Below are 12,613 nucleotides of genomic sequence, written 5' to 3'. Positions count from 1 at the left end.
AGACTGGGTTTTTGATCCTGGAAACGTCTTTCCACCCTGGAAGTCTGTGGTTTGAGGAAGAGGCAGGGGAGAGAGAATGAGAGAGATGGAGGAAGGAAGGATCTAAAAGATTTAGAGAAAAATGGGCAAGGCAGGATGGGAAGGACAGGTGTAGCTGATGGAGACCAGAGCAGACCCTTGCCCTTTGCCTCTTTCCTGAGAAAAGGACATATCAGCACCAAGGACAGCTCAGCACTTGGGGCTGGATGGATCATTTCCTTTAAAAAAAAAAAAAAAGATTTTATTCATTTGAGAGACAGAGAAAGCACAAGCAGAAGAAGAGGGAATAGCAGGCACCCCACTGAGCAGGGAGCCTGATGTGGGGCTTGATCCCAGGACCCTGAGATCATGACCCTAGCTGAAGGCATTCGCTTAACCAACTGAGCCACCCAGGAGCCCCTTGGTGGGTCATATGGATTAATGTGTGGAAGAGAAGGAGGAGGAAGAGCATTTGCTAATTACTCTTTCTTTCTTCCTCTTCCACACAGCTACCCTGGATACAGAGAGAGGGAAAGACACTTGCCAAAGTCCCTCAAGTGCTGGCCATATGGGATCTGTGTTAAAAGGAAAGAAAGCAAAATGGGTACCCAAAAGACTTGAGGTTGCCTTGAAAGAAGTCAAGTAAGACAAAGGATTTGAAGTGAGCAAACCTAGTACTAACACACCAACTTGCTCAGTGACCTTTAGTCAGTCACTTAACCTCTCTGAGCTTCATTTACCTGCTCTGCAAAATGTCAATATTTTAAAAAGGAAAAACCTTGTCCCTCCTACTATTGTTGTAGGGAGGGAAATGTGTTCTTCAAGCTATGAAATTCTAAGCAAGTGCTCCTTGTAGCTGTCACTATTTTCCTCCTCATTAACCATCTGTAGTGCTCCGTGTACTCACCCAGCCCTGAGCAGAACTGAAAAAACTCAGCTGGAGGATTCCAGTGCTCCCACCCAGAGCTTCAACAGTAGCTACGGAAGCTGTAACCCCTCATGGCCACTACCTATAGGTCCTGAGTCCCCAAATCTGGTTGGAATTTGCTGAGGCTGAAAGAAGAGGTGAATGTCTTGCATTTTTTCCCCCTACCCCAATCTTCGGAGCTCTGTGTGGGCAGCCGGCAGATGAGCTATAATTGGGGGGAATGGACAGCCATCCCTCTCTGTTCCTGTCTCTATGCTACAAACACGCTTCATCAGCTTCTTCTCTGGGCACTGTGCCCCTCCAGCCTCCCACGGCTCCCTTTGTGTGGCCAACAATCCATTTCTGCCACCCGCTTGCTTTGGCCCTGACATGGGTCTGCAACTCTCCTTTGCTTTTCATTAACACCTCCTTGAGCTACCTCGTTCCCTCCCCTCCACCTCTTGGCTTGGCCCCCATCTTCCCCACCCCCATCACAGACATCACCACAGCAACCGGTTCCAACCAGGTTTCAAGGAGCATCCAGCGACTTCAATCTGCAAAGAGGTGCCTGCCAACGTTCCCTGTCTATCCAGTAGGCCTTCCCTACCCTCTTGTTCTTTCTGCAACGAGTCCCGTCCCCTCTCTGCTGCACAGATGGGTGCTAAGGCCATTGACTCATCATGTCCTTTCCTACAGTCACCCCAAATGTGCAGAGCTCAAGGTGGGACGGGATCCCAGATCCACTCACCACAACCCCTAACACACATATATACACAGACTATATACACACATACTTTCAGGCAAACACCACCTCCCAGGTAAATCTAGGCACAGACACAACACACTGTTGCAACACACACACATACATACACACACACACACACGACACACACGACACACAGACATGCAAGCCTATGGCACAGTGACAAGCACATAGTCACACATACCACATTCACACATACACGCGGGCCAGCAGGCAGGCATTCACAAACACATGCACACACAGGCACACACATACATGTGCATGAAATCCTAGGTCAATTTTTCCTCCTCTCCTACATATTCTTAGTTCACCCAGCAGCCCCACCTATACCTTTATAGGCAGAAAAATATTCTCTGGCTTGACCCAGAAGTAGCCTCTTCCCCTTTTATTGATGTGCCTCCTCCCACTTTGCTTCTCTCCTCTTCTCCCATCTTTAGCAGCTGGCTTTCTGTTCTTCCTGAGCCAGACAAGAGTTCTAAGGCCCCAGTGAGATTTCTAGGGGAGAAGTAAAGCCAGTCCTCTGAGGGAAGGACCACCAGCTAGAGGAGAGCCTGAGCAGAGATATTGTGGGTATGTGTGGGTCTGTGCAGACTAAGCCCGATGCCGATCCCCAGTGCTGTCCTGGCACCTGCCTGTCAGTACTCCTGTGTGCCCAGCCTGAGCTCTCGCCCAAGAGCAGAAACCATGAGTGCACACCCATACATTTGAACGCCTGTACCTGGAGATTCTGGTATGAGCCCTGCCTTGAAAAACTTAAATTACCTACAGTGTTAGAATTTGCTAAAAGTCAGGGACTGGAAAGGCTTCCAGGGCCAGAGGAGCAAGAACTAGTTGGCAGTTTCTACAAGAGCGCACCATGGTTCTCAGGAAGCACAGGAACGCTGCTATCTGACAGTGGGCAGTGCTGGGGGAGATGGCAGGATAAGGAGCCAGTCTAGGGAAGCAGTTAGAGCCCTGAAGCTGCAGTGGGGACATGTATGCTGATCCTAGGTCCTCCACTTATGGACCACATGAGCTTGAGCTGGTTATTTCAGTTCCTTGAACCTCAGTGTTCCCATCTAAGCAATGGGAGCAGCATCGCTTCTCCCAAGAGGTGTAATTCCAATGAACAATGCATGGGGATGTGCCAAGAAGCTGTAATGTGCTGTTTCAGTGGGAGACGGCAATAATAACAACCATGAAAATGATAACAGTGGCCATAAAAAGATAAGCTTTCATTGTCTGGAAAATTCATTTATGTGGAACAACTCATTTTTCGAGCAGACTGAGGAGATGAGGCATGACAGTATTATAATTTTTTTTCTTTAAAGTGCTTTTAACTGAGCCCAAGGTGGTGTTTGGGTGGCTTCCAGCTGAACTGAGAGGCCAGCCTCTGCCTCACACCAGCCCGCCCCAGCCCCCCCCCCCCCCGCCTCACCTTCTTGCCCTGCATCCTCAGCTTGGAGCTCCACTTTGACTGTGTCCCCCCAGATGGGGGCTGTGGTGGGCTTGGAGGTCACAGATGTGACTGCCTTAGCATTCTGGTTCTTCATGTCCTCTGATGTGGTTTTCCTGGGGAGGGGAGAAGCAGGCTGAGTCAGAGGAAGGGTGTCCTGCCTGCTGAACAACTGTCCATAAATCTGAGCAAAGGGAGGACAAAGAGTAAAGAGCTCCCTCCTAGGCAGACACACTCTGGTCATCCCAGGCCCAGGGGACACCGGGCCTCTCTCCTCAGATGCGCTGATGGCCTGGGTGACCACACTGTCTTGCTTACCACCGCTGAGGCCTTCCTGTGGACTCAGGCACCAGAGGTCAGGAGTGGGGATGGGAGCAAGGAGAGACGCCTTGCCTGTCTGACTTCCTGTCCCCTGCCTGGCCAGGGCTCCCCAGCAGGCGCCTGTGTGCAGACTCCCCATCCTGACTCTTCTCTAGGCTCTGTCCGATGGGAGGAAGTCTCTGGGCTGGGCAGCTGTGTGGTGCCTGCCTGGATGGCTTCTCCTTTGACCTTCATTTCCCTAAGCTGCTGGCCCAGATTCCTGAGGCTCAGCGCAGCTTCCCGGGCTCTGAACCTTTTCAATAGAGCACATGCCAGCTACCGCCTTCAGCAGCACCCACTGTGCACAGGGCCCTGGGCTGGACGCGAGGAGCTGGGCATGGGACAGGGCAGGGGGCGGTGAAGGGTGGTTCAGGGCCCAGTTGTCCATGGTGAGGTGGGATCGTGGGCCTTCTGTCACCCAGTGCATCCCACAGGTGTCTGAGTTACATGTCCCTCAGTTCCCAAGCTATCAACCAGTTCAGCGAGAGAGTTAATCTTTCTTCTGTTGAGGATGTTATCATGTTGGGGCTGTAAATGGTGCAGCTACATTAACTGCAGCAATCATGGCTGAGGAATCATCCCAGAGCCCGGAGCAGGGGAGCCACAGCACGTACTAGGGAGGGGGAGGTGCTGCCGCTGGTTCTCCAAGCAGAAGCACAGATGGTGTCCTCACCAGCCTCAGAACCGCCCCCGGAGGCCCCCAAAGGGAGTGTGGGGCAGGCGAGTTGGCCCAGAAGCTCTGAGCCGATGTGCCCCACGTGGTAGCTAAACCAGCCCGTGGTTTTCCCAGCCCATCCTACTCTCCTCCAGGAAGGCTTCTGGCTCCCCCCACTCCCCAGGTCCTTCCTCATGGCTCCCTCTGTCCTCTGGACCTGAGTGACATACCGGCCTGGATCTTTGCTCCCCACTTGTCTATAGGACTCCCCTGAACAAGCATTCTTGTGAGACTCCGGTCTCACAACTGGAGACACCTTGGTGAGGGGGTGTGGTCTCTGGCCGTTGTGACCAGGGTGTGGAGTCCTGGAGAGAGCACCGGCTTCAGAGTCACACACAACTGTCTGAGGCCACAGCTACCTCGTGACCAGGCCACCTGCCCTCTCTAAGCCTCAGTGTCATGCTCTGTAGGTAGGCCTCCCTCTCAGGGCTGTTGTTAAGGACTGGGAAGAAACCGTGTTAAGCTGCCAGCACACAGGAGGCCTCAGTCCATGTTATGCCCTCCTGGGGAAGATAAGCTGGGTGTTTCTCAAAGTTCGCTGACCCAGGGCAGCCTGGCAGGGCCCGGTGAGCGCTGAAGGAGGGCTGAGATGCAGAGGGGCGCGCCTCCCAGACACATTGTTTCCCCACCCCTGCAAAAGGGGCCCCCTCTGGCTGAGGGGTGTGTGGGAGGCTGCCAGGCTGGAGAGAAGAAGCCATTGAGGCTGGAAGGTAATTGGAGCTCCCTCCCTTCCAACGTGGTGACCTCTGCTCACTCAGGGCTGCAATGGGAGCCCCTTCCTCCTGCCACCCTTGGTCTCGCACTCTGCGTCAGGACGAAGTCAGTCCTCTACACCGCAAACACCCAACCTGATCCTGCGGGGGCATGTGAGCCTGTGTGTCCCTGGGGACTTGCCAGCACCCAGAAAGGACAGACACAGGGGTGAGCAGGGGACCCAAGTCACACGCAGTGCAGTGTCAAGACCACAGGTTGGCACCCAGGACCTGTACTTGCCAGCCTGTCCTCCACCCTCCTGAGAGGTCTTCAGCCCCTTGTCCCCTCCCCTTCTCACAAGCTCCTGGTAGGAGGGACTCCAGGTGGAATAAGATGGGGACAGGCCAGGGACAAGGCCAAGGGAGCCTGCTGGTGCTGACTCTGTTCAGGCCTAGAAGGGGTTAAGCAAGCATCAAATATCTCTGTCCTCCCTTTCCTCCCTTCGCTCTGCGCTCTGCGTGCACCAGAGAGGTCTGTCAGTGCTAGGTGAGTGGAAGCGAAATAACTCAGGAGGGGTGAGACCCCTGGGGAAGGAGGGAGGCTTTTAGCAGGTGGAGGGAGGCTGTCAGGGTAATGGCTTTTCCTGGCACAGCTGGCTCCTTCAGGCCTTGATGCTATTCTAGAAACTGGAAATCTAGATGGGTGAAGGGGGCCAGCTCACTCCTTGCTCCTAGTCCCCTCTCTGCCCTCCCAGCTGGGCACGTGGGTGGCTGGGTTCTAGGACCTCCAGCCCCTGATGGGGTGAGGTCTCCCAGGGCAGTTTCGGAGTCCATGGGGCATCTTAGGGACCTGCCCCCACAAAGCTCAGCTGTAACAGCAGGGTCCTCTCTCCTACCCCCGCCCCCCACCCCGCCCCAGAGGAGCTGCAGGGTGCTGCCTGCTTTCCTGAGGTTCAGACTTAATCCAGCCATGGGGGGAGCACTCACACCAGGATGGAGCTGGGGTTGGGTTCAGAGGCACCGTGTAGCCATCCTGGGTCCCAAGCTGCCAGGAAAAGGAAACCCCTCTCTGCCAGGCCCACCCCACAGCACACCAGAGGGGTACGGTGGATGTTTGGCAAAGCAACCAGGAGGCTCCGGGGCTCCCACTCAAGCAGGGGCTGGGGGTGAGGCCCAGGCACATCTGTGAGTGGGAAGGAAGAAGATGGATTTTGCTCTCCTTCTCTGAGGCTGTAACACAGGGAGGGGCATGGGCTCCTGGGGCTGCAGCTGTCGGGAAGGTGAGCAGGTGGTGAAGCGAGGGGCAGGGCCAGGGAGGGTGAGGGCAAGCTCCTGAGCCGCTCTCCCAGCCACCACCCAGCCTCTGAAATGCCCTCTAGAGCACACACATCTAGGAATGGGATCCATGTTGCCATTGTCCCTGCCTCTCCTCTGCTTCCCCTCCCCCAGCACAAGCATGTGTGCTCACGTATGCACACATGTGTAGAGACACCCAGCCTTCCCTGGGGAGGTCTGTGGTCCTCTCTGACCTCGTTCCTTCTCTAGCCCGCTTCTCTCCACACCTATGTGCATTGTCCTCTGAGGCCAGACAGGAAGGAGGGCAAAACCCTACCCTCATACCTCTGGCCTTGGCCAAGCTCCCTGGGGATTGCTGGGCCAGAAGTTATAGCCAGGGATCCACAAAAGAGGAGCTAAGATCCTAGGCATGGAGGCTGGGTCTGAAACTGCCCTCTCTCGTCCTCCCCCTTTACCGGACCACAGCCCAACAACATCCGGGGCCCCCACTCTGAGGGCGCCCCTCCCCCCATCCCTAGGGCAGCTGGTTCCTGTGGGTTCTGAGCTCTTGGGAGGCTGCCACTTCAGGCATGAGAAAGGCTGTTTTTCTTAGCAAAGCCATGGCTCTCATCCTGCGTTTCATTTATTAATTGGACTCTAATGAACCATCACTAATTGCTGATGGTGCCACACCACTACAGGTGGGCCCTGATGGAAGGAGTAACTGAACCTGGAGTGCTGGAGGCCAGCCAACTCCCCATCCACGTGGGCATGGCTGCCCCAACTGCACCTCCTGCAGGGAGGGGGGACTGCCCCCCCAATCTGAAACTCAGGAACAAGGCATTCCTAGGAACTCTGAGATGAGCACTCCGGCAGAGGGAAACTTTTTCCTACAAAGCCGGGACGCTGCCCCCCACCTCCCTACCCATAGTTCATGTGAAATAATCCCCCTGCTCTCAGGGGAGCCCCTTGAGGTGAACATGTACCCCTACCCCCGCTCAGGGAGGCAGCAGCGCAGGTAGACTCCTTCCACACGACCCAGGGGATGATCTCAGCCCACAGAACTTTGTGATGAGTGAGAAGCCAGACTCAAGCCCAGTTCTGCTGGGTATTGTCATACCCTCGGTCTTCTCCTAGAAAGGATTTCCTTGTTTTCCAGAGAAGCCTTTTTTTCTCAGCGGAGAAGGGAGGTGGTGCATGGTCAAATTCGATCTGCCAGTCTTTGGAGCGTCCCGCTGTGGTCCATGCTGTGGCTTAGCTTGCTGAAAGGCTCCGAGAACCATCTTCTTAGGCAAAGGGGAAAGGGTCCAGCTGTCAGGCCCTACCCTGACCCTAAGAGTTGGAATGACAGGTAGTCCCTTGGTTGAGTACAGGCCTGGGGGAAACAGCCCTGCCTGGGAGGCCCTTCTCTCCATGACTTGAGATCCTTCGTGATGGGTCTCTCAGAACACCATCCTCTTCCCAGTGTCACCATTCTCGTGGATGCAGTCTTCAAGCAGGAGAAATGTGGGCAGACAGACAGGCGAATTTCCCCGCCTCAGGAAAATGACCCGACTCACCCTGATTCTTGTTTCTCTCTGATGTAGAGCCCTGCCTCCTGCCCTCTTCCTAAGACCAGCCTTCCCCAAGGGGTCCTGATGCCCAAGTGCTGGGGTCTGGAGCCTGCTTAGCTGTCTTCTGCCCAGGAGATGTGGGCAAAGGACGAGTGAGTATTATCTGTTTAGTGACCCCTGACGCACACACACTGGACTGTGATGATGAGTGCTTAGGAGCAGGAGCTTGTTACTGTGGAGCTGTTTCTGATTCCCCTCGGGGAACAGTGGGACCTAGCTAATGTTTGTTGAATGAAGGAAGGGGTGGCAGAAACCTGGAGACTCACATAGAGACGGAGGCAGCTCCTCCTCTCAGGCTCTGCAAGGCCAGCCCCCTGCCCAAACTGTTGAGACCCTGTTCTATACCCAGGTAGCTCTTCAGCACGGCCCCACGAGCAGCTCTGGGCTGGGAGGAGGGTTCAGATCTCAAGTTCTAGCCCAAGAGTATGTCCTCAAAGGGAAGGAAGCACAGCCCAGCTGCAGAGACTGGGCTCCCCCAAGGCCCTGGGGGTCCGGGGCCAGATCCAGGGACTGGTTGCCCTGCTTACACTGACCATCATAAGGGCCCCCAATCGCAGTCGCAGGCTGGCCGCAGGCCCTGTTTCTCCAACACCCCCGGAGTACTCTAGCCTGTTCCCGGCCCTTCCCACAGGCCCCAGAGTGATGCGAAAGGGAGATGTGGGACAACAGGGGCCAGCAGCAGATCTGTCCCCACCTGCCCTCCCCAGGGATAAAACCCCATAGCCTCCTGAGCATCACAATGAAGGCCAGAGAGAATGGTTTAGTGCTCAGGCTCACAGGCCTGAGTTCGAATCCCAGCCATACTGCCTACTGATTCTGTGGGCTCATCCTTTAAACATCTCTGAGCTCAGCTCCTCCCTGTAATGGTGTTCCTCACCTCACAGATTCTGGAGGGACAGTGAGCCTGGGGTGGGGGTGGGGCACTTTCCTAAAGGAGCCCTATGCCCCCGTGTGTCTCCCACACTCAGCTGCTTTCAGCATCTGTGGAGCTGGCTCCTCGGGCCTGAAGGAACCAACTTTGTCACCTCTGGCACCCCTCCCTCTGACAGAAGATCAGCGTGTGTCAGGGAGGGGAGGTGACAGAAAGGGGAATAGCACAAGGGCAGGAGGAGCCGAATCAGAACCCGAGCCCCAGCCCCCCGCCCTGTGGCCTGCCACCCTCTTGGATGGATGCTGGACCCTGTAGCACCTGACCTGGGAGCCTGTGTGGGAGGTGAGGGGGACAGAAGCCAAACTGAGCCCAGAGGGAGGACCCAACCTCCTGGCCACTTGTGATGTCTGGGGCAGAAGGAGGGGTCCCGTCAGCAGCTGTGTCCATGCTCAGAAATAAGCAGATGAGACAGCTTGTGCATAAAGCGGTGAGGACACCAGGAGGGTCCCCACCGGTCTGCCTCAGTGCTTGAAATCTTCCCATTAAAACTCACTTCTCTTGGTAAGCCCTGCCCCCTTGGGCTGCTCTCCAGGATCCCAGGGCCTCCGGGGAAGAGCTCAGGGTTTGGGGGTCGGTAGAAGTGATTCAAGTGTGCAGGGGCCCTGCACGGTGGTGAGAAGGGAACATCTAGAAGGATCCTTGTGGCTGAAGTCTGGCTGGGGGTTTCTCAGGAAACCCCCATTTTAACCACGGACACTAGCTGTGTTTACAGCTCTGGGATACAGGGACATTCTCACCAAACAAAATTCTGAGACCCTGAGCCTCCAGGGGTTGACATCATTTAGAGCAGGTGTGGACAGGACAGACCACACCATAGGCCGGGGTTCCTGGAGGGGAGATCAGATTCTCAGGCCTCTCCTGGGCCTTCTCCCCAGGCTGTGTTTTTTTCCCCCAAGCATCCTGCTGGGAGGGAATAACATTGGTCTCCAACCGCGTGAGCTCTCAGCGGCCCAATGGAGGCACTTTCCTTCAACTGCTCCACTCTCACTGGCCAGCCTCATGACCTCAGACAAGTCCCTGTACACCCCTGAGTCTTGGCCTCTTTGGCCATCACATGGACTTGAGCAACCTGCCTGCTAGGGTGACTGTATGGAGGCAGAGTAAGGAGAACTGAGCTCTGTGAGAGCTCGGCTTGGGCTGCCGTCAGCAAATGAGGGCTGCATTATTCCTGGGACTGTCCCGTGATCCCTGGCACTGTGTATTAGTGCTGTGTTTGCTGAGCTCCACCCTCTGGCTGCTGAGACAAGCTCCCAGGGCATTTGTGAGTCATGCCAGGCCTCTGCTCACTCGGCCCAAATCCCTGCCCTCTGGAGCCTTTGGTCAAGTCCCACAGCCAGACCAGGGGAGATGTGGGCAATCCAGATCCTAGGGCGAGGGGGTGGGGTGGTGTCTTCAGACGGACCCCTGGATCTTCTCGGAAGTCTGGGTTCAGACCCCAATGTCAACGGTCCCCTTCTAAAAGGGGCGACCAACAGCATGAAGATCAAGTCAGGGAGTGAGGTTGAAAAAGCTTTTAGATTTTGGAATCCTGGATCCTGGCTTGGGGACTCTCTAGCTCTGTGATGTTGGATAGGTCACAGAAACTCACTGAGCCCTTAGTCACCTCCCCTGTAAAATGGAGACCATATTTTACCTAGCTCAAAGGGGTAAGATGAAATTATGAAACACACACACATATACACACGCAGGCACTCCTAGCATACTTGCCAGGTACATGATAAGCACTCAGTAAACGTGTCCTTCTTTAACCTTCTCGGACCAAGACCTTATGCAATGGTCCTACTTTTCAATACTTTTCTTCATTCAATTAGTTGTCAGGGGCAGGGCTCAGTGTGGGACCAGGGTAGGGGCTCAGTGCGTGATTGGGGCTCAGTCAGACCAGAGTCAGGGCTCACTGTGTGATCGAGGTCAGTCTCAATCAGGGGCCAGGGACAGGCTGATGCAAGAAAACCAAAGATCCTCTTGAGTATGGCTGATCTGTGCTCTGCCCTGCCTACTGCGGTGGGCCAAGCCTCCCCCAGGCACATGAGGAAGCAGTACTTCCCCTCCTGGTCCTGGCTCAGGCCCTGTTCCTTAGCTCTGAGCAGCAGGCAGTCAGAGAAGCGGCTGCCAACGAGCAGTCCAGTCACCAATCCTTTGGCCAAGGGTCAGAACCCCACAGACTGTCTCCTGGCTGGCCCTGTCCCCACACCCAGCCTGCTGGGGCACCCCCTGTCTGTCAGGGCCACTGCCTTCCTGGTCCCTGCTGTGCTCTGATTGGCAGGCCTCTCTGTGCCAGGCTGGGAGGCAGGTGCTGGGCACTGCTCAGGCCCAGATTGGCCAGGGGTGACCTGGACCTGGGCACTGGCCCAGGAGACCTGGGTGTGGAGTCTGTCTTGCATGTACAGCTGGGGCTCTTGTTGTCTCTAAGGCACTGAAACTGATTCCCAGGCCAGAGCACAAACCAGCCTGGCAAGCCGGAGGCAGCATGGAGACCAGAACCAACATGCTGGCCATGGGAAGACAGAGACTCAGAGAAAGGCAGGGACTGGCCCAAGGTCACACAGGCAATCAGGGGTGGGCCGGATTCTGGGTTATCCTGACCCCATCCTGGCTTCTCTCCAGCACCCCATGGTTTTCTTCTGATTGATCTCACACGCCCACTGTGGTGTTGAAGATAACGCTCACTCCGCGTCATGGTTTACACCTGTCAGCGTCGCCCCGACCCCCCACTCTGCCATCTCCATGGCCCTTCCAGGCGGGTTCCCAGGTGAGGTACTGGAACACTGAGGGGAGAAGTAACTTTCCCAAAGTAACAGAGCAAGCTAGAAACGGGGCCAGATTCATTCAACAATTTTTTGCTGACGGCTTCCTGTGCCCCAGGTACTTTATTAAATAGTGGGGGTATCATGGGGGGCAAAACAGACCTGGTGGTCACTTGTGGAACTAGATGGGCACCATGGGGGTGGGCACTAAGAAAGAATATGCCAGAGATCCCATAAAAGCACATCGAACACGTGGATCTGCCTCTGCGGCCTGAAGAAGCAGGCAGTCCCAGGGAAACACGGAATGCGGGGAAACTCTGGCTTGGTCTGGGAGAACAGGGAGGGCTTCCTGGAGGAAGTGACTGAGCTGGGATCCAAAGAGGGGAGGGGAAAGGAAAATGTTCTGAGGGAGGGAGTAAAAGGCCTAGGGTGGGAAGGAACAGGGTTTGCTCAGAGAACAGAGACACACCTGTTATGGCTGAAGCCCAGAAAGGGAGGGGCGGGCAAGGACCCAACCATGCTGGGCCTGGAATCCTCTTTACCCTGGGAGCAGTGAGAACACTTGGAGTTTGAAGAGGGGGGCAAGATTGGATGTGCTAAGAAGAAAACAGTGCAGTAGCCTAAAGTCAGGGAACTGGCAGAGAGGAGCCGCCAGATTTCAGAGATAGGAAATACACTGACTAGACAGGGATGGAGTGGAGGGGGCTGGGTGGGGGTGGGGGGGAGAATGTGATCACCCACACCAGGAGGAGGATGAGATCCCACAGAGCATACAGAGGAAGAGGAGTGACCTAGGGTTGAAACCAGGGAGAGGCCAGCATCACTAAAGATGAGACGCCCAGTGGACATAGGGTGAGACATGGTCGTCGCCTTAGAGAAAAAGGTTTTAGTGGAATAGTGGGGTCAGAGTGGAAGCAGGGCAAAGGCCCTGCTTGAAAGAGATAGAACCACAAGATGAGCCACAAGGACTTCTTGGTCTGGGACAGTCACAACTAGAGGTGCACCCTATTACTAGCTGGGTTTGAGGCTGGAGCCTGCGCAGGAGGGAAGTGACTTGGTCCCCAGCTGGGGAGTCCCCATTGTTAGACCCGAACTCTCTTCAGATCCCCCACTCATGGGCTGAATGAGTAAATGGCTCTGGGGTCCTCTCAGGCCGAGGC

General features: G+C 55.4%; 1 protein-coding gene across 1 annotated transcript in view; it reads right to left on the bottom strand.

The window, feature by feature from the left end:
• The window catches only part of CCDC33 (coiled-coil domain containing 33), a gene marked incomplete at its 3' end in the record, with an annotated part of 99,575 nt that overhangs the window by 63,041 nt on the left and 23,921 nt on the right, over positions 1-12,613 (bottom strand). The window contains exon 4 of the mRNA XM_082734449.1: positions 3,106-3,239. Coding sequence (XP_082590575.1) covers positions 3,106-3,239 — 134 coding nt within the window. The remainder of the gene's footprint in view (positions 1-3,105; positions 3,240-12,613) is intronic.

The sequence above is a fragment of the Mustela nivalis genome (genome assembly GCF_964662115.1).
Source record: "Mustela nivalis genome assembly, chromosome: 6".
NCBI classification, from domain to species: Eukaryota; Metazoa; Chordata; class Mammalia; order Carnivora; family Mustelidae; genus Mustela; species Mustela nivalis.
The sequence above is the reverse complement of the archived record's forward strand: the minus strand, read 5'-3'. Positions and strand labels throughout refer to the sequence as shown.